Source organism: Mchenga conophoros, linkage group LG23 (assembly GCF_057382185.1).
Source record: "Mchenga conophoros isolate Kocher_MC1m ecotype Shallow Benthic linkage group LG23, M_conophoros_male_GT1.1, whole genome shotgun sequence".
In the NCBI taxonomy this organism is placed as follows: Eukaryota; Metazoa; Chordata; class Actinopteri; order Cichliformes; family Cichlidae; genus Mchenga; species Mchenga conophoros.
Genome location: NC_140547.1, coordinates 24,684,289 through 24,710,319, shown reverse-complemented (window position 1 = coordinate 24,710,319; position 26,031 = coordinate 24,684,289). Strand labels below are relative to the sequence as shown.

At 42.4% G+C, this 26,031-nt stretch overlaps 1 protein-coding gene and 1 non-coding gene across 2 annotated transcripts; both read right to left on the bottom strand.

Annotated features, from left to right (window-relative positions):
- Positions 1 to 438: 438 nt before the first annotated feature.
- On the bottom strand, positions 439 to 511 carry trnar-ucu (transfer RNA arginine (anticodon UCU)). Its single transcript has one exon. It is a non-coding gene; the product is annotated as a tRNA-Arg (tRNA).
- An 18,663-nt stretch (positions 512 to 19,174) lies between these two features.
- LOC146547279 (POU domain, class 3, transcription factor 3-B) lies at positions 19,175 to 22,998 on the bottom strand. The gene is made up of 2 exons (XM_085264011.1): positions 21,005 to 22,998; positions 19,175 to 20,609 (listed from the first exon to the last, which is right to left on the bottom strand). The coding sequence occupies exons 1-2, from the start codon at positions 22,229 to 22,231 to the stop codon at positions 20,508 to 20,510; spliced, it is 1,329 nt and encodes a 442-aa protein (XP_085120137.1). The 5' UTR covers positions 22,232 to 22,998; the 3' UTR covers positions 19,175 to 20,507.
- Between the last annotated feature and the right edge of the window lie 3,033 nt (positions 22,999 to 26,031).

The window sequence follows — 26,031 nt, the reverse complement described above, 5'->3', positions numbered from 1 at the left end:
CTCTGCCGGCAGCCAGCTGTGCCAGAGTGAACTAAGCTGCAGGCCCAGAGACCGGAGGCCCGATGGCCCCCTACGCCCCGGAAGAGGCCTGACCAAGCAACAGGCACCAGGCCCCGCCAAGTAGTCACCAGGAGTGAGCTGGTACATACCTGAGTGCCCAGCCCCGGACACCAAGAACCACCAACGCACCGACCCCTGAGGGCATCAGTTGCTGGCAGGGAGTGTGGTGAGGGGAGATAGGCCTCCAACAAAATCTTTGAGGAATGTTTCCAGCACCTTGTTAAATCTGTGAAGATTTAAAGACATGGCCAGTGAGTGCAAAGAGGAACCATTTCTAATCCAGCTTCTGTCTAAAAGTGCTAGCAGAGGATGGTTTTGATCCATCGACCTCTGGGTTAGGGGCCCAGCACGCTTCCGCTGCGCCACTCTTCTGGAAATCACCCCAGATGGGACTCGAACCCACAATCCCTGGCTTAGAAGGCCAGTGCCTTATCCATTAGGCCACTGGGGACACACACAGTGACCTTGACATGCTGCATATTGTTTAGCATACAGCTGGTTCATTGTGAACAACAGAATGGAGAAAATGCTTATTCAGCTCCTGAGCAGAGCTCTGAGCTTCACTTTGTTTGGTCGGTGTTTCTGTTGTTTGTGGAGACTCATGATACCACATAAGGACCAGAGAGTAACTACGATCTGGATCACTGGCTCTAGTTACATTAAACATTAAGTCTTTATGAGTCTTGGAAGCATCTTTCTGAATTTATACCACAAACAAGTAAGAAAGCTCTGAAGGCAAAAGGTGATTCAGCCCTTTACTATCAAGGTGCACCTAATAAAGTGTCCAGTGAGTGTATTTTCCTATCTCTAGTCCATTTATATTCCTGTCTTTTGTGTCCTTACTCCCAGTTGGCTTACTTCATTTCCCATTTACACCACTATCATTCCAGTCTATTCCAGTTTCTCCATGCCCATTTCTATTTCAAATCCCACTACTGTTCCTATTCCCATTTCCAGCTCCTCTATCAATTTCTTTTTCCATTCTCAGGCCCGTCTTCCTAGCACTTGGTTATTAATAAAGTCATACTGTTTAAAATGAGTAATTGTATAATATTAAAGAAAATGAACAACATTTCCACCCCTGCAGCATTTAAAAACTGTTACTTTAACCAATAGTCAATACACACAGAGACTAAAACACAGAGTGTACTATGTAGTGTCAGGCTAACACCCACAGTGTGGGGTAAAGCAAGTTATATGCTATGGTTCAGAGCTCTGACAGGAATTACTTATCGTTCTTCTTACACACACACACACACACACACACTGATTCAGAGATTATCAACGAGTATGGCCATTGAGTGGAAATTAATTTGCCACTGGTAATGGATAGAGACATTTTGCTGAGATGCGTAAAAACAGCTGAACTGCCAGCGATTACCTGCTGGAATCAGCCTTCATCAATATCAGGATAATTACAAAGCACTTCTGGCAGTGCGTGAAATGAATGGAGCATGCAACAGATTGGGCGGTGGCCATAGATGTCTGCAGATATTAGGCCTCCTCCTCAGAGTGGCTCCACAAGGGGTTGAAAGCTACCTGAACAGACTGGAGCTGCTGCTGCACCAGCAGCTTCAGGAGGCGGGTAAATCGGGAGTAGACTGAAGAAGAGAGCAGAATTAGAATGAAATAAGTAATACACACCATAAATGTATATACTTATATGAAAAAGACTGTCGAGAGTCCTGTGAAACACTAAGTCCACCCCATGATTCAGTAGCTTGCAGAACCACCTTCAGCAGCATGGTTTTGTGCATTATGACCAGACATGTCCACTTTGGTCTCGTCTGTCCAAAGGACATTGTTCCAGAAGTCTTGTGGTTTGTTTAGATGTTACTTTGCAAACCTAAGCTGTGCTGCAGTGCTCATTTTAGAGAGAAGAAGCCTTTTCTTGGAAACACTTCTAAACAAGTAATATGTGTTCAGTGTTTTTCTAATTGTGCTGTCATGAACTTTAGCATTTAACGCGCTAACTGAGGCCTGTTCTTTTTATAAAACTCTACTCATATTTTATAGAGACATGTGTGTGTGGAGTTTGCCAGATGTGAGATGCTGAAATTCAAACCCACAGAAAAATGGTCTAAGACTGAAAGTTATTTCTTGAAACTGCAAACGCGAGTTGTCAAAATAAGGGCTTGGTAATCCTTCCACAGCTTTTGACCCTATCAAATCTGCTTTTTTGAGCAGAAATGCCAGAAAAAATTTTCATCTTTAAGCACTTAAAAGTAGAGGTAGAACAGGGTTGATTTCCGCGCTTTTTAACCTTTGCATGAATTGCTGATCATTGAAACATTTTTAAATATCCATTAATTCATTAAATCAAAGTTTAAGGTGTGTAAACATCCTTTTGCTCAATGGGTTTCAGTAAAAACAGTTATCTTAAAAAATAATGTAAAACTTTTTATTTTCTCAGATAGAATAGAGCTATCACTAAGTTTAGAAATGAACACCACCTAATGGCTCTTATAAGGAGTTCGCTCCTATTAAAAGGTATTTAATTATGAGATGAGCTCCTTTGAGATCAACGATAAATAACATCGATGTGTAGCAAATGAGCACATCTTTAGTGGTCTTGTTTCTGATTCTAGGCGGTAATAATTAACCGTCTACACCCTGAGAGACTTAATGCTTTTATTCTCCTCAAGCGTTCAGAAGCAAACGTCTTCAGATTAGGGCCAAACAGCAGCATTTTACAGTGTCTATGGCTATGTTCACACTGCAGGTCTTAATGCTCAATTCCGATTTTTTGATCAAATCTGATTTTTTTGTCTGCTTGTTCACACTACAAATAAAATGTGACAACAAACGCGCTCCAGTGTGAACCCTCAAAGTGTCCCGCAGGCGCAAAAGAAGACGTCACACACAACGCGCTCTGTTTAGACCCAGACCAAACAGTATTGTTTGACTGATGGCTCTTAATATAAAGATTTGTTTCGGACTTTACGTTTCCCAATTTTGCTTTAAGTTATAAAGTTATTTTGTTATTTACAAATGGCCTAATAATGATCCTTATTGCTGTTTTAGAGAGGAGCGGTGCTTCAAATGATAGTTGAAGATTTCTGTCAGAATCTGCAGATTGTACAGTACAAATAAAATGTTCACGTTGTCTTCCTAACAGTTTCACTGGATGGCCAGGAAGCGTTCACGATGTCTTCTCTGGCACTGATAATTGGCGTCTGTCTTGTGTCAGTGACGTAAAAGACAGATTTAATGCGACATGACCGTTCAAACAGCAGTCGCTTTCTAAAACATCGGATATGTATCGGATTCAGTACCACATACGAAAGTGACCCAGATCGGATTTGAAAATATCGGATTTGTGCCGTTCACACTGTAATAACATGATCGGATATGGGTTGCATAGGGTCAAAAAAGTCGGATTTGATGCGCTTTCGCCTGCAGTGTGAATGTAGCCTATGCTTCTCAAACTCTATGTGGTATCCCCCATTTCAGAAGCCAGAGGCAGAACTGGCTACACACCAGTGCCATGATGGTGGAAATATGGGTGGGCCCACAGCTGGAGCCGATGATGTTCAAATTCAGTCAAAAATGATTTCTTTGCACCGACATGACCCCAGTTTCTACAAAGCAACACTGTCTGACGTTCGAGCCTCGCTGGAAGACAAAGATCGGTAAGGCGGTTTGAGTTGGTCGGCAAGGAGGGAGATGGAGGGGTGTCAAGGGTGACAATCTTTGTCTTTCCCAGACTTCACTTCCATTTCTCACATGGAACCACTTTGCGTGCCCCCCTCTCCTCTTGGCCTCTCCTTGCTGTCCTCTCAGACAGCAAGCAGGAGGCAGTATTCGGTTACCTCTCCAGCTGAAGGGTTACTTCAGTCCATCGCTGGGATGAAAAGATGACTATTTTTCCTGCCCTTCTCCAATCCAACTGTTTTTTAAGGTGAGAGGCTCAGGGAGGAAGGAAACTATTAGACGAGGGGTGAAGCAGGGCCTAGAGACGCAGCTGCCAGCCTCCTTAGCCCTAGCCTGGTGGGAAGGAAGAGGATCTGGATCTAGAAACCCGAGATCTCTCATAACGTCTGGGAATGACCTAAGTATAACTTCCGCTGCCCCTCCGCCATCCTCATCCTCATCCTGTTGTATCCTATAACGGTTTCCTCCAAAGGCTTGCATGCGCAAGTGTGTGAAAGCATGAGAACACAGGGGTCGTACCACATATAAGATCATGAACGAAAGAACGAGGTGGTGTCTTTGACCTTTTCAAAGTTATGCTTTGGCTAGGCACACCTCTTCAGGCTTCCAAAGACTGATCAAAACCAGGCCTCCGGTCGGGAGCAGATTTGCATATTTGGGAGAATTTTTCAAATGCTGGGTCTGATCAGAAGAGTCGAGGGGAAATTCCAGCTTTAGCAGTAATGTTTTCACTTTGCTTCATCTGGACGGACGCTTTGTGCGAGTCCCACATCAATCACCGCCTTACTGTCAGAGAGAGGGAGAGCTTTGGGTGGAAAATAAGGCAAAGAAAATGGAGGCCGTGTAGCTTCGTCTGCAATGTGTTCCTTACAAGGGTATCTTCTCTCTGTGCTTCTTTAAAACAGTAACAGTGGCGTAAACAGGCATCATCTCCCCCCTGCATGGCGTCCCAGTGGATGTGTTAAACCTCCCCAGCTGACAAATTGTCAGAGTGACTCGACTGAAGAGCTGATTGCTAGGTTAATATCTGCCATTGATCTCGTCATTGATCATTTGTCCCTTGCTAATGACTGTGACTGGACTGATTTTAAATAATACGTCTCGCTTGTAACCCGACATCAGAGGAGGAGGGATAAGGATCGGAGTATGACCGTTTCTCGGGGAAGGAAACCGCTGCGAAAAATCAGCTTGAAAGGCCAGAGGAAATTGAGACAATATTAAAAAGAAAAGGTTCAATCTGTAAGCTCTTTTTCCCTGCTGATCAGAAGGGCTGCGGACTACCGCTGGGCTCCTTAACATCTGGTCGGGCAATTTACCCCGCTCTGACGACTGGAAAGGTTAAACCACTAAAATCTAATATTTGCCTGGAGGGGGTCAAGGCACTGCAATTACAAGGTACAATCGGCAGGGCTAATCAGCTAGTAGCGCGTACCAGGGGCTCGGCTGGGCAAATAAGCCCTGATCAGAAGCGCCTTGCTCTGCCTCTCCTGTTTACTTATTAAACCCTGTTCTCATGTTCAAGGGCCCCACTGCAGCCTCTGGCCCCACACACCCCAAGGCACAGGGGAGTAAATTTAGCTTTTTAAATGGGACCGCACCACTTGGCGAGAAAGCAGCCCCCCGTGTTAATCAGTATCTGTGGCCTTTGTTGCGAAATGATCTCACATTACTTTTCTCCAATCTGGCAGGCATTAACACCTTGGGAAGGAATGGGATAGGTAGGGATTTGTACCCTGAGGAGGAGCTGCAGACAGATGTGTGTGTGTGTGTGCAAGGACACCGATGAAGGCCCATGTCTCAGAAGGATGTGTGTTGTTCCACAGTGCTGTTTACATGATTGCTCTTTGACACACATTTCCTAATTGACTGAGTATCAAGTGCAGGATTAGTGTATAATATATCAGAACTGTCTGGTGCACACAACACTTTTGAACAAGGCTCGGGGAACAATTACTGGTAATTAAATATGTGCCAGTTACTGGAAAAGATAATTATGTCCTTGGTGTATAACACCAATTAATTACTTTTATTTCAGCGAGCAAAGCTTTTAAACGGCAGCGGAAGCCATTCGAATGGCGTTCGAGTGCAGGCAACCTCCGTGTTTGCTAATTGCTAAAGTCGTGTTGCGACGCGCCAGAGGTAGAGCGCACGTAAAGTCTTTAAATCGGGTTTTTCACTTTTCTCCTGCAAGCTCATGTCGACTGGAAGGACGGAGAGGATGCAGACATCGTGGTGGTTGTGAAACTGCCATGAAAAATTGACAGTAGCACTCTGGCATTAGCTGCAAACAAGCTCTGCCAAAGCTACACTATACATATATATTTTTACCTCTCTCCTCTCCCTCGTTAGGCATTAAACACTGACATAATGAAAAAGAGACTTCTCGAGGGAGGGCAGAGCTCAGCTCTCTCTTGCTAAGAGGATTGGTCAGATTGGATATAGAGCCTGTGTGGAATCGCAGGTGCTCTGCATATCCTCACACCTTCTTCTTCAACGACACCTCTCCACGCCGAGATAGGAGCGTTAGATTAGCCGTAAACCTCTCCTTCCCCAAAACTAACAGCTTTGAATTCAAGCATGTGTACGCCGCTCTTCTTCACATATCAAAGCGGGGCTTCGGGAGAGGTGAAAACCTACGGATTAGCAATGATCTCAGTTTGGGCGTCCGCCTTTTAATGTCTAACTTGGAAAAACCTGTGGCCGATCATTAGTAATCTATTAAATCCACGGCCTAGAAATGGTTACACTGCGAGCTCCTCTGAGCTCCTCTGGCTGATGCTACTTTTCCAACCGCCCCCCCATTGCCCCTCACTTTGGTTAATGAGATACAGAGTCAGATGGGCCAGGCGTGCTCTCTCTCTCTCTCTCTCTCTCTCTTTCTTTCTTCCTCGCTCTCTTTGGTCCCGCTGCACACACTACTGTAATTTTTATCTGTCAGCTTGAGTCCTGCACCAACAGCTTAATCCTCAAATAATCATTCAGTCAGGAGTGTGTGGCCCTGTAAATATTGTTGTGTGGATACAGGAGTACAACAAAATATGTGCTCTATCCAGCATGTGGGCATGTGCAGAGGAGTGTTTCTGAGTCTGTGAAGATACTGTTAATGGTAGTACAGGGTGGGCCATTTATATGGATACACCGTAATAACATGGGAATGGTTGGTGATATTAAAGTCCTGTTTGTGGCACATTAGTATATGTGAGGGGGCAAACTCCTCAAGATGGGTGGTGACCATGGTGGCCATTTAGAAGTCGGCCATCTTGGATACAACTTTTGTTTTTTCAATAGGAAGAGGGCCATGTGACACATCAAACCTATTGGTAATGTCACAAGAAAAACAATGGTGTGCTTGGTTTCAACGTAACTTTATTCTTTCATGAGTTATTTACAAGTTTCTCTTTGTTCACAGCCATTGACATGTCGAAGAGGTTAACACATGAGGAGCGGATCGAAATTGTGTTGATATCTGGTGAAAGCAGTAACCGGGTCATTGCAGCAGATTTCAATGCAAGACACCCTACGAGACCACCCATCTCCCATGGTACAGTTAGCAAACTGCTTCCTAAGTTTTGTGAAACTGGTTCAGTGTTGGATTTGCCAAAATGTGGACGCAAGAAAACTGTCACTAATGAAGAAACATCAGTGGCTGTCCTAGCTTCATTCAACAAGAGCCCACAGCGTAGAACTCGCCGCATGTCACTGGAGAGTGGCATTAGTCGAACATCCCTTCGGCGGATATTAGCTACTCACAAATGGCACCCTTACAAACTCCAGCTACTGCAGCATCTCAACGAGGATGACCCAGATCGGCGCACAGAATTTGTAGAATGGGCAAAACAAAGATTGGCAAACTTTTATGTGAATGGTGAAGTTAACAAACAAAACCACCGCTATTGGTCTGACACTAACCCTTGGATGGATCCCTCCAAGACTGATGGAACAACAAAAGTGATGGTTTGGTGTGGTATATGGGGTACAACGATAGTGGGTCCATTCTTCATCAATGGAAACCTCAAGGCCACTGGATATGTGAAATTGCTACATGATGATGTGTTTCCCTCTTTATGCACTGAAGCTGGCACGTTCCCTGAGTTTTTCCAGCAAGATGGTGCACCACCACATTATGGGTGCCAGGTCCGAGCATTCCTAGATGAACAGTTTCCTGGAAAGTGGATTGGTCATCGTGGGCCAGTTGAATGGCCCCCAAGGTCTCCCGATCTGACCCCCTTAGACTTTTATCTTTGGGGTCATCTGAAGGCAATTGTCTATGGTGTGAAGATACGAGATGTGCAGCACCTGAAACTACGGATACTGGATGCCTGTGCTGGCATTTCTCCTGTGGTGTTGCTATCAGTGTGTGAAGAGTGGGAGAAGAGGGTTGCATTGACAATCCAACACAATGGACAGCACATTGAACACATTTTATAAGTGGTCAGAAACTTGTAAATAACTCATGAAAGAATAAAGTTACGTTGAAACCAAGCACGCCATTGTTTTTCTTGTGACATTACCAATAAGTTTGATGTGTCACATGGCCCTCTTCCTATTGAAAAAACAAAAGTTGTATCCAAGATGGCCGACTTTTAAATGGACACCATGGTCACCACCCATCTTGAGGAGTTTGCCCCCTCACATATACTAATGTGCCACAAACAGGACTTTAATATCACCAACCATTCCCATTTTATTACGGTGTATCCATATAAATGGCCCACCCTGTATATGTGAGTTTGTAGTATGTCACTGTTCCCTACAGGGTAAAGACTGTGACACAGGTGCTTCATACAAATGAAACAATACTTGGATTTGTGTTGTGACGTATCAATAATTGATTCAAACAGTTCTGTCGGTCAAATACGGTGCCTCTAAAGTCCAAAACACAGCAACGTTAGGTCAAAGACAACAACACAAAAACTCAAATTCAATTCAATATTATTTATATAGTGCCAAATCACAACAACAGCTGCTTCAAGGTCCTTTAGCTTGTAAGGTAAAGACCCAATAATCATATGACCCCTATGAGCAAGTGCTTTGGTGACAGTGGGAAGGAAAAACTCCCTTTTAACAGGAAGAAACCTCCAGCAGAGGTGGACTCAGGGTGGGGCGGCCATCTGTCATGACTGGTTGGGGGTGATGGGAAAAAGACAGGCCAAAGACATGCTGTGGAAGAGGACCAGAGACTATCTATAACTAATAATTAAATGCAGAGTGGTGTGTAAGCACACAGTGAGTGAAATAAAATGTAACATTTGACAATTTATGGCCACTTGTGCATTGAGTTGTGAGATTAATGCTTTACATCATCAAACACTACATGTTTTTGTCTACATATCAAAGCTATCTTGAAATTGAACCATCAACTCAATGTTCAGGCACGCTAACAACTGCATATTTAACCAGTCTCAGTACTCTCACTTTACTTTGTTATAATAGGCACTGTAAGCAGAGCATACCTACTATACTGAAATCATTTAAATGACTTGCAGTTGTATATCTAACAGCCTCATAAATCCTTTCTAACTGTATGAATGGAACAGAATGTGCTTTTTATCTGTGTAACCATAGAGGATATAACTCATGATGATGGTTTAATTTTTCAAAACCAGTTGTGCAAATAAGTCCAGAACACAATAGTTGTGTCACCCGACATGTCTGTGTGAATTTCTAAGACAAACATGCTGGAATCTGTCAGGTAATCTAGTACATTTTATGGTTATGAGTTGTTTTTTGACAATGGTTAGGGTTTGTGTTGAGGTACCTGTCAGACTAAATATGTGTACCTGCTAACCAATTTTGCAGTTTTAAAGAGCCTTGTGGAAAGATTAGCAACTAATCTATCAACCTAGAAGCTAAAATAGACTCCATTTTGTTAGACTCTATTGGGCCAAAACAGGAAGTGTTAACCTAGGATACTTTTGATATTGGGGGGAAAAATAGAGCTCCAGAGGAAACTTGGGAAAGCACAGAGTGAACATAAAAAATTCACCCAGAAGGTCTGGCATATAGATCTAGGGTTTAAATTCAGGACCCTCTTGCAGTGAATGAACTGTGCTAAAGTATTAGCAAATGGTAGAAGTGCAGCATTAAGACTTATCTAAAAGCAATAAATATAGCTAGCTAAAAGTAACAAATAAAAAAATCTAAAATATGTATCTAATACATAATAATATTATGTATTATTTAGCTACATAATATTTAGCTATTATGTAGCTAAATATTTAAAATATGTGACTAATATGTTATTAAATACCAAATATTTATCTAATGTGTAGCTAAATTTAAAAGAAATGGCAGAGAAAGAAAGCTACATTAGCTGTAATAATTAACCTAGCTAAGTATTTATATATAAAACGTAACTAATATATTATGCAATGGCAAAACTTTTGACATTGTAGAACTCGACTTAAGTAAGTTAAATATTCTTCTATTGGAGTCATAGTAGAAACATTCAGGGTTTGGGGGTTGCCTCCAAAAATGAGTAAGAATGAAGGTTTATCAAACTAATCTAAAGACTGGAATATGATAGGTGGGGTCAGTGAAGGGATACTGGAGCTTGTTGGAGATCTAACTTGCTAACATATACCCATGTGAATACATATCTGTATGTATCATACTGTAAACGATGGTGTCTATATCTTCCCAGAGGTGTTTGCATTAACTGGGACAAGACAATATCCTGCAAAGGTTTCATTTAGAGATATAAAGTAAGTGCCCATGAGGCAAACTGCACCTACAGCATTAGGATGGTGTGTGAGGGAGTGTGTGTGTGTTGGCTCTCTGGAGAGGCCCAGCGTGTGTCACGGCGGGCTCTGCTCCCCCTGGATCTAAGCAGTATTGACAAACCCATCAGAACTGGTGATGCATCTGGCTCCCTGCTCGCTCCCCTCCGCCCTTCCCTCCTGCCCTCAGTGGCGCTGTGGGGCTGCGCTGACATGCTGTCACCTTGGTAACTGCTGCCAGAGCGAACGGGCCGGCTGGGATGGCTGACCCGAGCTGGCGGCTGGCCGGCGAGCTGCAGCAGGAGATGTCACCGACGCACCCCTGAGGACCAACCGACCCCTGTCTCTGTCCCCTAGCCATCGATCTGTCTGGCTTGTAGATCCGTCACCGCTCCGTGATGCTCCCTGGGATAGGACACTGGTAAAATCTAATGTGCAGGCCTATGGTGAGAAACATTATTGTACACTTATGTTCACATTTTTACATGTAGACACACTGAAACGGTCCCAAAGAGCTAAACCACATTCTGATCTTGGATATCCTGACACCAAATCCAAAATGTCCCCAGAATTACCTCCTCAAAGCCCAAACTACAAAAACATCTGCCTCCAAATCCATGTCTATTTGAGAGAAGCCGTCCCCATGTGATGTTTGTCTGCTTGTAAGCAGAAAGTGTTTGGCGCGTCTTTGGAGAATCACTTCTTTTTCTCTGCTTTTTGAGGTTACCAAGTCATAACTTGGCACCTTCTGAATCCCCCTCTCTGTACTGTTGTTTTTTCAGAGCCAACATAAATAGAAGTTGTTGGCAGCCGGCTGTCAGTAGGCGTCCACAAAAGCTGTGAGTGCTTCAAAATGTTGACCAGCTTTTTGACACAAGATTTTAGAAGTAAGCAAGCTCTTGCTGAGAGTCATAGGTCAGGCTGGGTTCACTAACTTTATGAATAGATGAAACACATGCCATGAGTATCTCAAAAGGTCCCTGCAAGAATATTATTCTGTTTTAAACTTTGCTCCACTTTGTGTTAAATTTAGAGACTTTATGCAACTCTTTGAAACACTAAGACACTTTAAAAGTAGGAATATTAATGATAATGCAAATGATAGGCTGGATCTGAAGAAGTAAGATTACCGGTTATAAAGATGATAAGGGTGAGAAAATAGAAGCCAAAGGGAATGTATACAAGATTCAAATAGATCAGCTGCACCACTGATAAAAGTGATCAATGCCTGAAACACTTATACAAATGTTAACTAAATTTAACAGTTGATATAAAATAGCTAGCCAAAATTGCGACTGTTTTGCAAAAAGTACAGCTCAAAGTCAAATTATTAATCAGTAACTAAAAATATTGAAATAAATAAACAAACTTGTTATAGAGCAGCTAACTTAAATTAATTAAGTATAGCTTCCAGGAGAAATATTATCCAGTAGCATAGCTCAACAAATTATTAGCAGATCATTAGCTAAATATAATGGGAAAAAAGTAGCTAGCTAAAATTATTTATAAAAACCCACAGCTATATGAATTTGCTAAATAATTAGTATTTAATTTGCTACCACTCTGAGTTAAGAGTTGAACTAGCTTGATAAAAGTGGTAAAACACTTTTAGCATGAAAGCTTAAAGTATGGATAGAATATAATATTATTACGTTATTTTGCCCAAAATATAGCTAACTGTTCAATTTTAAGCTAACACTATGAACTGAGTCAAACTAGCCAGATAAAACTATTGATAAGCATGTATTGACAAGTTTTGATATGCACTGATGAGCATAGACAGCTAAAAGTGTGTTTATAATATATATATGAATTGATTTGCCAAAGAAATATGGCTAATAGTACAGCTAAACATAACATAAGTATGGCTAAATAACTAAATTTGTTAGCTAACCATAGAAACAAGATGTTAGCTACAAAATTAAAATTGAATAGTGGATAAATGGATAAAATACTAAATCAGGTACAGAAAGTTATAAGTTAAGTAACTATAGGGTAACTGGAAATAAGCTAAAAGTAGCCTAGACACACTTTAAAATTAGTCTAATTAAACTCACTGAAACATTAAAGGCATGGAAGAGGATTTTTGAGCCCCTGACAACATTTTTTTCATCTGAGGGGGGATCAGTTAGATTAACAAAAAAAACAAAAACAAAACAAAACAAAACAAACAAAAAAAAAAACACTGAAAAAATCAATACATTAAGTGAGTAAGTACTCAGATTACTGCATGGAATCAAAAACAAGTGTTCAAGAAAGCCATTTCCTCCATTTTCACCAAACCTAAATAAAACTAAAAACTAACAGTGAACTAGATGCTTCTTCACAGAAAAGAACCAACACATTAATGATAACAGATCAGTGGTGTAGCCTTAGCAGGAACAACAACAACACCACAAAGCAGCTTTTCCAAACGCATGTGCACAGACTGAAAAGCCAGTCTCAACCTCGCATCACCCGAATCTACAGCAGGAGAAAATGTGAAAGATCACTAACTAGCTTCCTGGTTCCCATGGCTACAAATAAAGCCCGGTTGGCTGTCTTTTATGTGAGATCATGAGCACGGGTGTAGCATGTGTTTAACCGAGGATGCTGCAAAACAAGATCTCAATCCCCCCCCTCCCAAAACTGCATCACAACTGAAAAAAGCTGAACAGATGCCAACAGGAAACCCTTTGAGGTGGTGATAAAATTTTCAAAATAAGCATGAAAACAGCTACTATTTTTGGGAGATGCAAAATGTGTGTAATTTGCAAAAAAATATTATATTTATCATATTTACCATCAAATGGTTTTTTAGAGCCACCGATAATACCCAAGTGCTGTAGTATAAATAAAGCCAAAAATATTAAGTAATATTCAGTAATGTTATTAATATTATTAAGTAATGTTTTTTTTTATTTAACCTTTATTTATACAGGTTAGACTGAGACTGTCTCAATTACAAGAGAGACCTGTTTCAGACAAACATATTAAAATTACAACAATTAAAAACGAGAAAGATAAAACAGCCAAAGCTGCCTAATGTTTAAAGAATCATATCAAGACCAGGAACAAGTTCCCAGTGATGACATGGTTACATCTATAGCTGAATCTGCAAGAAACAGATTTCCTCTCAAAGCATCCAGAACGTTCTCAACTTGTTTGCTTTGATTGCTCAAGAAGAAGGCATTAACTTGGATGGCATAAACACTTGGAGACCGTACTCGTCTGGACAGCTACAAAGTGTACAAAAGTGTTGCAAAGGAGATTAGACAATCAATGAACCAACAGGAGATACCAAAGAGCTCTTTAGCTTCTTATTTAAGTGATGAAAAGCTGAAAATGTAGAGATTTTGACAGGTCGGTCTGATAAACACACATCACATACTCCATCGGTGCTCAGTGATTGTAATGCTTAAATAATGATAATAAAAAAAGCAATAAGAAGTTCAGCTTTAATTAATAAATAATGGATAGCATTGTATTTTTTATTTTTATTTTTTTAAATAAATGCTCATTAAACCCATTTCCTGTATCTGCATGGCTAACTTTCCAGCCTGAAGTCCACAAAATGACACAAAGTGACTTAAAACCTTTGCAGACCTGCACACAATCTCGAGCTAAACGAAAATGTCAGGTTTATTAATTAACTCTGATTAAGGATGTTGTTGATTCTGCTGGAGATAATGACAAGTGGAGCTGGAAAAATCAAACGGGGAGTCAGCTCGAGCGTCCACTGGGTGGCGCTGTAAGGTCAGGGAAACCGGAGAGGAGAAGCTGTGGTTATAAGAAAAGAAAAAAAGAAAAGAGCATGGAGGGACGGGGGGGAGGTGGGGTGTGTGGAGAAGATGTCTGGATTAGATTAGGCTTTGATTGTGGAAAAATACTCATGAAAACGTGAAGGAGTTGTTGTTTAAGTCACTTTAATGCGGGTAAATATGGAGGGAACTGACAGGTGAGCTGGATTTATTCAAGTTTTTTTCCTTTTTTTTTTTTTTTTTTTTAGTGTAAAAGAGATCCACATTTGTGTTTGATGAGCTTAAAGGCGGATGAAGAGGGGTTAGAAGTCTAGTTTCACTTTCTGGGCTTCTTCTGTATTTGTCTATATAACTTTTCCCTCTCAGTGAGGCGTTTCAGGGACACAAAGTGAGCCACACACAACACGCAGAGACTAAAATTACGCGCACACACACGTATGAACACCTGATTTCATTTGATATATTGTATATGTTGTATATTATATAATATGATATAATAATTAATGAGGGGTGTGTGGGGTCTGTAGTCTGCGCACTGACCCGCAACAGAAAAAACAAACGGGACTACTTTTCGTCTAAAAACTTCCTTTGGAAAATACAACTTATTGCAATAGTGTGTGTGTGTGTGTGTGTGTGTGTGTGTGTGTGTGTGTGTGTGTGTGTGTGTGTGTGTGACTTAAAACAAACAAACAAACAAAAAAAGGAATTTCGCTGCTACTAAACTTTCCTGTAAGTGTGTTTATTTACCGCCTTCATAATAAGAAATTTTAATTCCCGTGACGCACTTATGAGAATTATGTGCTTATTACATGATTATTACAAACAATTACAATGATACTAATAATAATTTAAAAAAACACTTTAGCGGTATTTTAAACCCGAAGCACATCAGTGTAAAGGCGAGAAACACTTACAGGGATGTGGAGGAGCGTTTGAGGTGAATTTATTTTGAAAATCTCGTGTCTAAATAATCAATAATCATTTTGTTTTTTTTAATGGAGCATTTTGTATCTGAACTGCTAATCAAAGCTCTCGTGTTGCTGAGTTAAAGTTAAAGATTTAAAAAGAGGAAGAGGAGTAGAAAACCCCCACAAACATTAGACTTCAGCGCGCAGGCTTTCTGCGCTTTTGAAATGCACGCAGGCAGATGAGGTGCTGAAGCACATTACCTCTGTGAGAGCTGAGCTGCCTTCAGACTCCATTCACCCCACCCTCCTCCTCCTCCACCTATCCATCCTGCCTGCTCACAAAACCATGACCTTCACAATTTATAGAGAGGAAACCCCCGAGAGTCACGTCATATTTTAAAACATCCTCCTCTCCTTCTTCTTCTTCTCCTTCTTCTTCTTCTCCCCCTGCTGCCACAATAGAGTCTTGATAAGCTGTATTTACACGGAGGCCTGTTATGATCTACTGCTTTTGTTTGACTCTGATAGATATTCTGATGTCGAGAGAAGAGGAGGGAAAAAAAGTCTCCCGTAAATGTCTAGCATGCCACTTTCTTTTTATATTTACATACAAATATGCAAATACTGATGATAATAATAATAACAATATTATTAATAATAATGGGGTAAGAATAACGATGACTAGTAAAAGAATAACTAAAATAGTTGCGTCAACCTTAGTTATAGTGCGTTTGAAAAAAATCTGTACAATTGCTGTAAAATGAATTCAAAACAAACAAAAATAAATTACGAATAAATGAAATTATAAACAAAACTATTTACTTAATTACTAATAAATAATTCAGAATAAATTACAAATAACTCACAAATAAAACTAGATTTATGATAATAAAATATACTATTATTATTAGTTTGCGGAATGTATATTAAATTGTAAATATAGTAAAATAAAAATTTTTAAAAATGGGGAATTATCTTCACACAAAAATTGAAACTGACCCTGTAGCAGCTCCCACAATTTCTCGTAAAATTTCCACGATGACAGCCCGACAACCGGGACACGAGTGGGGTGAAATAAAGCGCCATGGTGGCTGGAAATCCTACCCACTGTTAATGACGATCAGAAGTCAGAAGACGGGGATAGGTTTTTCTGAGCGTCTCTCTCTCCCTCTCCCTCTCTTCTGCAGCACACATAAATCCATGTAGACGTGGAAGCGGAAGGCTCCCTGCGGAGAGCAGCTCTGAATAATCCATATTCATGCGCCCGACACGTGGAGTAAATATGAACGTGGTGGTTTTTGGGGTGGGTGTGTGGTTGGGTGGGTGGGTGGGTGGGTGGGTGGAGGGTTTGAAGGGAGAATCCAGTTGTGCGTATGCACATTTTCACCAGGTCAGAGGGCGAGACCGGCACCCACCTGCCCCATAGGTGTGCTTTCAGAGAAAGTGGAGCCAAGAAAGTGAGGAAGTTGTGCGGGGCCTTGTTAAAAGTAGAAACCCTGTGCGTGGTAAATGCGCTCAAAACCTCTGAAACAGGGTGGGTATAAATATGATTTCAGAGGTGCGTATTATTAATTTAAAAACAGTAAAAACGTTATGAAAAACAAACCCAAACACCTGTAAGTCTGGGTGGATGTATTCAAGCGTGAACGTCGCAGTCAAATAGACACACGTGTATTTATTTTTATTCAAACAGAAGCATTTACTGAAATATGAATCTCATTAAGTAACTGTTTTTTTTATTAGATTTCTTGCGCTCAAGCAGACTTTGCGTGTATGTGTGTGTGTCGGCGGCTGATTGAAGGCCCATGAAATATTTATCATCAAAAGTTTGGATTTATAGGAAAAATCTGGAGTCCCTCCACCCGCCCTCCACCCTGCTGAAGCCTGGTTTTAAAGAGCGCATAGCTGTGACAACGAGCGGCTTTAATTAGCGCGGACGGGCGAGGCGAGCCTGTCGGGCCACCGTCGTCCCCAGAATCAATAGCGGGGAAAGCGAAGCGCTCCCAGCTCCCGGGGCCTACCGGTGCGCGCGCGCACACCTACATGCATGCACACCCGCGTGCTACTGCTGCCAACACGGCTATGAAAACCCATGAAAAAGGCAAAGCTGTTGGAGAATAGGCGGATCAAAACCCATTATGAGATTTGAAACTCTTTTTTTCCCTCCTGTGTGTGTTTCTTGTGTCGCCCTTTGGTTAAAAATGTCTCTCTAGATTGGGATATTTGTGCAAGAGCAAACTGTTGGATGCTCTCAAAGCTATTTTTCTTCTTCTTCCTCTTCTTTGTGTGTGTCTGTGTCTTTTTTTTTGGTTGGAATCCATAAACGCAATGTAAACGCACAAGTGTGGGATTTGTTGCAGAGGAACCTCGATTGTTCCTGCCTGTGCTGAAGGTCTTATCTCGGCGAGTCACGTGACTTTCTCTTTGGGGTTTTTTTTTTTTATGCAGAGGAGCACAGGAACTGCATGCATAATGAGCGCGTGCAATAGGTAGGCCAAACTAGAACCTCGCGGTATTTTATTTTTATTTTATTTTAATGTTTACTGTCTCATAAGCACGCCCACATATTTATTTATTTATTTGTAATTTAAACACAATTAAACAAGCAGCCCGGCACCTTTTAAAATATTTTAATTAATTATATTTTTTTTTAAAAGGCAAAAATGCACGAGAGAGGGTGTAAAGTTTTTTTTTGTTTGTTTTGTTTTTGCTGGCTTCACGTGCAGCAGCGTGCCTCCTCTGCTGCCACTTTTACTAATGGAGACAAAGAAAAATGATGCCCACTTCTCTCTATATCATTGAATTCAGTTGCTAAGCAACTAGTATAGGGAAATCATCCGCGAAATTCAAAATCCTGCAGCGCGAGGACACGTTTGGTGAGTTTTTGCTGAATAGGCGAGCAAGACAACTCCAGAAAAAAAAGTGAAATAAACAAAATATCTATATATTTTGTATATTTTCAGTACAAATTAAAAAAAAAAGTTTGAAAGACAGGGACACGTTTTCATGGTGATAAAATTTGCATGATAACAACAACAATAATAAAAATAATTTAGATTTACTACAGGAAGATAAACATTACAAGATGCTTTTTTTGGTCTGCGCAGGCGCTATTAGTGATATTGTTTGGCTGGTATATTTCCCTGTCAGACTGCACCGTGCTGAGCTGTGGACACACTCGGTGCTTAAAAACCTCAGTGACCCACTGCCCCGGATCCTAAAACAACATGTCAGCCTCACCGGGTTTATGGAGCCCGTGGACCCAAACACACCTGCACAGCGAGGGGCAGAGGAGAGCCAGGCAGCCGGCTTATAAAGTCTAACTTAAGGAAATCATTGTGCGGATTAGCCTCTCGTAATGTTGAGCAGAATTAAAGCAGGAGGATGAAAAAAAATCCCCAAACATGATGTTGAGTGTGTTTATCTGGACTGCGAGCTTAAATATTACATAACACACAACCCCAGAACATCAGGAGGCTCCACACAGCAGCGACACTAACCCACAGCGCCCTACTGTACCTGTATTACACACACACACACACACACACACACACACACACACACACACACACACACACACACATATATATGTATATATATATGTGTGTGTGTGAATATACAAAACAGCAGAATTACTGTAAAACCACAGTCGTTTGTTTTAAAACTACACAATAGAGACACTCGTTTTAATCCTATTTACTTATTTCTGTTTTAAATATAAGTAGGAACCATTTCCCAGCCTGAAGGCTAACTTTCCTGCTTTTTGCGCAGGCCCTGAAGAGGCAGCAGATGTAAACAAACAGCCAGACGAGCACATGCACTGTGCAGGCCTGCAGCTGACCGCGATGTTCCACTCACACACACACAGTTAAGGCATGATGACGATGATGAGAACACTACTGCACCTTTACCCCATCATCACGCACTCTTACTACATCAACAAATCCCGGCGCTGTTTTTTTTTTTTTTAAATAAATGAATCCCGCGTTTTATTATTATTCTGCAGCTGTGCACGCAAATAACAGCATCTGGATTATTTTTGAGCTTTTGTGTTAAATACATGAGTAAATAAAAGTGGAAAACACAACATGACTGCGTTTCATTCTAACAAATTTATTGTGTCTCAATCAGCTCGTACGGAACCACTACTGAAATTAAATTACAATCAAACTGATCACATCAAAATATACCCTTATTACCTAACAACGGTCAGCTTATGGTGATTTGTGCTCCTTTAGAAAACAAAATTAAACAAATAAGGGCAATTTTTTTTATATATATGTAAATATATATACATATATATTTACACATATTTTTTAAAAAAAAAACAAAACAATAAAAACAAGAGAGGGGAAAGCATCTTACACAAGTTCCTTGAGGAGGAGGAAGGGGTGGGGAGGGTGGGGGGCAAGAAAAATAAATTACCGTGTTGAAAGTATTCCCAATAAAATATTAAAACAAGTCATTTTTGGATGAAAAATATAAAGTAAATAACTCAGATCAGTATCTGATCTAGTGATCTATATTGCCGCCTTTACAGTTTTTTTTCATTTTCTTTTCTTTTTGTTTATTAAAACCTACCAAAGAATACTGCTTACAAAGGGCAGCATTAATAGGATATCCACAGCACCCACTCAGTCACACTTGGCAACAGAATTTTTTTTCTTTTTTTGTCCTTTTTCTCTCAAAGAAGTGCAGCTGGAGTCTTTTGCAAATGTCTCTATTTGTTGATGAGGGGGGAAAAAATATATATATATATGTGTTTTTATATGAAGAAGAAAAAATCCACTCGTGGTGTCCATTAAATAATAATAATAATAATATTAATAATAATAATAATAGGTAGAATCGAAGAAGCTCCCACGTGAAGGATTTTGTATTTTTTTTTTCAGGTCAGTCCTGGTCCTGCTCGTCTTTTCTTTCTCGTGAGGGGCCTCAAAGATGGCAAACAAAAAAGGGAAGGAGAAGAAAAAAATATATCCCTAATTCTCCATAAGTGAAACCATGCAGTCCACCTCAAAAAGAAGCTGCAAATGATAAAGGAAGCCTCGTGGATGTCACTCTTCTTCACACAGTTGCAGTTTTTACCCCCCCTCCTGTCTCTCTTGTTATTGTTGGGCATGGAGAAGTAGAAAGGGGCGGTTCAGTCCCATTTCTGAATATACAAAAAAATAATTAAAATGTAAAAGCCCCAAAAAGAAAAAAAGAGCGTCCTTTGTTGTTTCTTCAGTCAAACACAGGAAAATGAGAAATGAGGGGTGATATTTTTTAATTTGTCCTTTTTTGTTTTATGGGGATTTGGAGGGACAGAGAATTTTCTTTTTCTTTCGTTCTTTTTTTTTAAACGGAATCATCATCGTCATAATCATAGTAATAATAATGATAATAATAATAAAAAATACTTGGGTTTCCTCTTGGTTGTTGTCTCAATGCGCCAAAATTACCTGGTGGAATGAACTTGTGGTTGTCACCCTCTGGTCGCTCGCTTCACTTGCATCATCTTTTAAGTAATCTACTAAAAAATGCCCCTGAAAGAAAAAAGCAGAAGGAACCTTTTAGGTAAAGACATTTCTTTAAGGGCCTGGAAGAAGAGAGGGGGGAGGACACAAAAAGAAAAAAAGAAGGGAAGGGGTGAAGGTTTTTTGTTTCTGGTGAAAAATAGATAACACATTTTTGTTTTTTTGTATTTTTCTTGTTTTTGTTTTGCAGTCTCATTCATATTCCCTCACAATCACAGTATCAAAAAAATGTTTTTTGCTGTCTTTTTTCTGTTTTTTTGTCTATCTTGGCGATAGTCTGTATGGTGTTGCTTTTATGTCCTAAACAGTTTTAATTTGATATAAAATATTCTGCTGTGCTGTTTCTATGTTTCACTGAACATTCGTTTGCAGTCCATGGAGGGGGGCGGTGTTTCTGCACTCACATTGCCGACCTGAGAGTACACATCCTCCGGCGTCTGCGCCACTCCCGGGGGCGTCATCCGTTTTTCCTTCTGTCTCCTATTGCAAAACCACACTCTAACCACCTCCTTCTCCAGCTGCAAGTTGTCCGCCAGGCTGCTGATCTCCTGGGCCGAGGGCTTGGGGCATTTTAGAAAGTGGCTCTCCAGAGCCCCCTTGACGCTCACCTCGATGGACGTGCGCTTCTTTCGCTTCCTCCCCTGCGCCGCGATCTTGTCGATGCTGGTAGGGCTGCCCGTGGAAGAGTCGGCCTCCTCGAGCCACTTGTTCAACAAAGGCTTCAGCTTGCACATGTTCTTGAAGCTGAGCTGCAGAGCCTCGAACCTGCAAATGGTGGTCTGCGAGAAGACGTTCCCATACAGAGTGCCCAGAGCCAGGCCCACGTCTGCTTGCGTGAAGCCCAGCTTGATCCGCCGCTGCTTGAACTGCTTGGCGAACTGCTCCAGGTCGTCCGAGGTCGGCGTGTCGTCGTCCGAGTGCGGGTCGTGGCTGTTGACACCTCCGCCTCCTCCGCCTCCGTGGTGCTGGTGGTGCGGATGCTGGTGGTGATGGTGATGGTGGTGGCTGCCGTGGTCCAGGTCCGGGGTGTTCCCCCTCACCAGCCCTGGGTGCACTAGGCTCTGTCCGCCCGGGCTCAGCATGCCGTTGACAGTGAAGCCTCCGGGCTGGGAGTAGATGAGCGACTGCTGCTGCTGCTGGCCCCCGGAGATGGAGTTGATGTGAGCCGCCGTGGTGCTGCCCCAGCTCCCGGCATGAGTCTGATGGGGAGCTAGGTGGGGGGGCCTGTGGTGTAGAGCCGTGCCCGTGTGCAGGTCGTCTCTGCCGGATCCTTTCACGTCCTGCTGCTGCGGGCTGCCCGTCATCCCGACCGGGCTCGACGACCAGGGGGACCCGGCTTCCGCCGCGGCCACAGCGGCCGCCGCTGCGGCCGCGGCGGCGTGCGGGAGGGACGTCACCCACTGGTGGGCATGGCTCAGCATGTGCCCCCCGTTGCTCGCTGCCATGGCGCCCTGCATAAAGTCACTCTGAACCATCTTGACCGTGGGGTCCCCCCTGTAGCCCCCAGACCCGGAGGTAACCGCAGCGCTGCCCGGCTGCATGCCACCACCTCCGGAGTCAGAGTGCACGATGGAGCCGGACGATAAGATGCTATTGGTGGGGAGATAAGGATTGGAAGCCGCGGTGGCCATTCCGTCAGCCCCTTATGAATATGTTTGTGGATAACCCCCCTCCCTTTCTCTCTTTCTCTTTCTTCCCCCTTTTTTCTTCTTCTTTTTTTCTAAAACCGTCACTTCTCTCGAGCAGGCAAATCGTATCTCATGAATTATTCAAACTTTTAAAAGTACGGAGAGGGTTTTTTTTCTCTTTGGCAAACACCATCGGAAAAATAAAATAAAAATCCTGGAGTAGAAAAAAAAGTGGATAAAATCCTCTCGTGTTTACAACATTCTACTGCAGGGATTAAAACATCCACGTCTTTCAGAAGCCCTTTTTCAAACCATGTGCTGTCCGGCTCGAAAGTTTCTGGCTGGGGTGAGACTGCGAACATTAAAAATTCAAATAAGAAAAACGGCACGCGCTTGTCCCGAAGCAAACTTTCGGTGGCCGCAGAAAACAAACAAAACACACGAAGAAGAAGGAAAAAAAAAAAAAAAAAAGAACAGCCTCGCAAATTCTCCACAGCGTACAAAGTCCCGGTTTATGTCCCCGTGTAGATGTGGAAACCATGAGCGGAGTGTCCTCAGTTCTTTTGTAATTCAGTCGCTGAGATTTCTCCCCTCGCTTTCTTCTTTTTCTCCTCTCTTGTTTCCCGGCGCTGTGGCCGTGCTCGAGCCCGTCTCTTTGTTCTGTTTTGATGTGTATAAACCTGCCAAACCGCAAACTCCCGTTCAAGTACAATCCAGTGGAACAGTGCGCGGCGCTGCTCGCGAGCCTCTTCTCTCATTCGCTTGTTCTCTCACTCTCTCTCCCCCTGCCTCTCTCTCTCTATATCTCTCTCTCTCTCTTCCAGACAGCCCCGCCCCCCTCCAACACCCCCCAAGTCCTCTACCCTCCCCACCTCCCAGCCAGAGGACGCGGTGTTTTACCCCCGTGCGTCCGCATTGATTGGTTACCCGGGGCGTGATTGGCAGATTTTTTTTTTTTTTGCCAGCCTTGCTCCGGGCGCACGAGCCCTCCTTCCGGCTGTTCCGATTGGCTGATTTTTAATTGCAGTCCAAACAAAACCTGGGGTACAACTTGGTAGTAAATAGTGGTGAGATGCTAGTACACAAACGGGATGAGGAGCGCGGGGGAAATAAAGTTTGGATAAACTGACATTTAAACCATAATCAAGATAAACGCTCTCTGGTGTCTTCCACGTGTGTCTTTACAGACAAATATGCACGTTTTAGTGGATAAGAAGATTAGTTTTGGGGAGTCACTCCTCTCTGGGACAGAAGTGTACAAAAAAGGGCTTTACAGTCTCAGGATTGTGGGGTTTGTCTAAATCCACCTGCTGAAGAGAACAAACAAAGAAGCAAAAAACAGGCTCAGGTGAGACTGCCATCCTGTATCTTACATCCAGTTAACAGATGTGGACGATTGATACAAATATCAATAATAATGATATAAACACTGGTATCGATATCAGATTGAAACTAGCACAATAGGGTTGATATTTTGTATTTATCCTCCAAGTTCAGTATGTAGCCTGCTGAAGAGTGTTAGTTCTAGTTTTTTTTTTTTTTTTTTGGGGGGGGGGGGGGGGGGGTGGAAATGACAAAAAAACCCAACCCAACTCAGACGTACACTATAAAAGATGTCTGAACCATTTTTTGTCTCCCAACTTTTGTGTGCTTAAAATAGTCGTTTTTGTGGATATCCTGTGGCTATTTTGTTGACTCCACTGACATACAGGGTGAGTTTCACTTATTTCTCTAAAGAGGTATGTGCCACCCTACCTTGACCCCCCCCCACCCTCCACACACACACACACACACACACACACACACTTGCTGGCCCCCATGTAAAATTTTCTAGCTCTGCCACTGCACGAAAAGCTTAACTACTTATTGTAGAAAGTTAACAGTTAAAAGAAAAATCTCAGTGATTTTGTGGTCATTAATATATGTTCAGAATTTGCAAATTGATGATGACTCGTGTCATAAATAAAGACACACTGCTCTCACCTACGTGCGGGTTAAAAATATCGGTATTGATCGGTATTGATATTGAGTCACTTTTAAAACACCTGGGGGTGAGGCAAGAAAAGTGGTGACCAAAACAAGGGCGAGCTGAGCAGCCCTTTACGGAGACATGGCCTGCACCGTCACTCAAGATGACCACATGACCCCCCCCCCCCAGAGATGAATGGGGCCCTTTGTGAGAGGACATCCCCCCCACCCCTCCCTCTATTTCCCCCCTCTCCCTGCATGCTTATATACGCATGCATGGGTGGTAATAAGCCACAGATATATAGCTCCCACTGCACCCACTGGCTGGGTTTGGGCCTGTAAGCAGGTGAATTTCAGGCAGATTAGCGGCGCATGTCCCGCCTTAGCCCCCAACATCGCCTCATAAGCTCCCCAAATCAAAGATGACGCAAAGATTTTTATTGCAAATGGGATTTAACAGCAAATATAAGGCGGTCGAGTAGCTGTGTACTCCATGCCAGTGAACCACCACCACCGCCCCCATTCCGCCCTTCTTCTTCTTCTCCTCCTCCTCATCCCCAGCAGATTTAATTTGGACTGGGCTCAAAAATCGAGGGAGCCGCGTGGATTTGTTTACATTGAATGGGCAGGCTAGGGCCCAGAGCCGTGGGGCCCCCCTCCATTCATTAATATACAGTGAGGATTTCTGTCTAAATTACTGCTGCTCAGTCCACACCGCCGCAGCTTTGAAAGGGCGTCTCAGGCGGCCAGCGGCACAAACGTGACAGCACATATGCAGAGAAGACAAGACCGGGAAAAGAACAGAAGAAGAAGAAATATGTAACATACATAAAAGAGGAGTCAGGGAAAGAAAACAAACCCACTCCTCTCTGATATGTGATGTGTTTATTATTTATTTGCTTACTACAAAAAAAGGTCCCCCAAGTTCCCCTGCTGCGGATTGGGGGTGGGTGGGGTGGGGTAGTGGGGGGTGGTGGGGTTCATTTATTGTGTATGAAAAAAAGAAGGAAAGAAAGAAAGGAAAAAAAGGGGGGGGGGGGGGGAGGAAAAAAAATCATCCCCAAGTACAACAAGAGACGAACAGTTAGTGCTGATTTTCATTTGCATAAATTTTCATACATTTTGGTGAAAATAATAGCGGAGCCGAGCACAGCTCCTGCTCAGTCGAGGCAGAGGGAAGAAAATCTCAGGGAGCACCGAGTCGTAGGAAAAAGACACACAGATAACCGTTTCCAGGCTGCACGCGAGCAACGGTGAAGCTTATTTATTACCCCCCCACCTCACACACACAACACCACCCAACACACACTCACACACACCGACACCGACCATCACCGGCACCAGCTCCACTTTTCTCGGACACGAGGTAAGTCAACAATCATCGATAACCTTTGCTTATTTATTTATTTGTTTGTTTATTTTTTGTGCACGAGGGATGTTTTGGAGTTTATCGCCTTCTTGTTCTTCTTCTTCTCGCTCGTGGCTTGCTCTCTTTCCCCCACCTCCACCACCACCTTGTCTGTCCTTTAAACGACATTTCAGCCTGCACTCGTATCATCATCATCTTCTTCTTCTTCTTCTTCTTCTTCTTCTTCTTCTTCTTCTTCTTCTTCTTCTTCTTCGTCTTCTTGTTTTTGGTTTCCTCTCTCCTGAATGCGTAAAAATCAATATGCTCGCGCAGTTTGCGCCCCAGCCATCCCGTCTCTTTCTTTCCTTTCTTTTTCTCTTTTTTATTATTATTTTTTTTAAATTAAATATATATATAAATATCGGGCAGATGCTGTGCTGCTTTGTAGCGAATGTCCACCGGAGAAAAGTGAAATCAATCACATTTT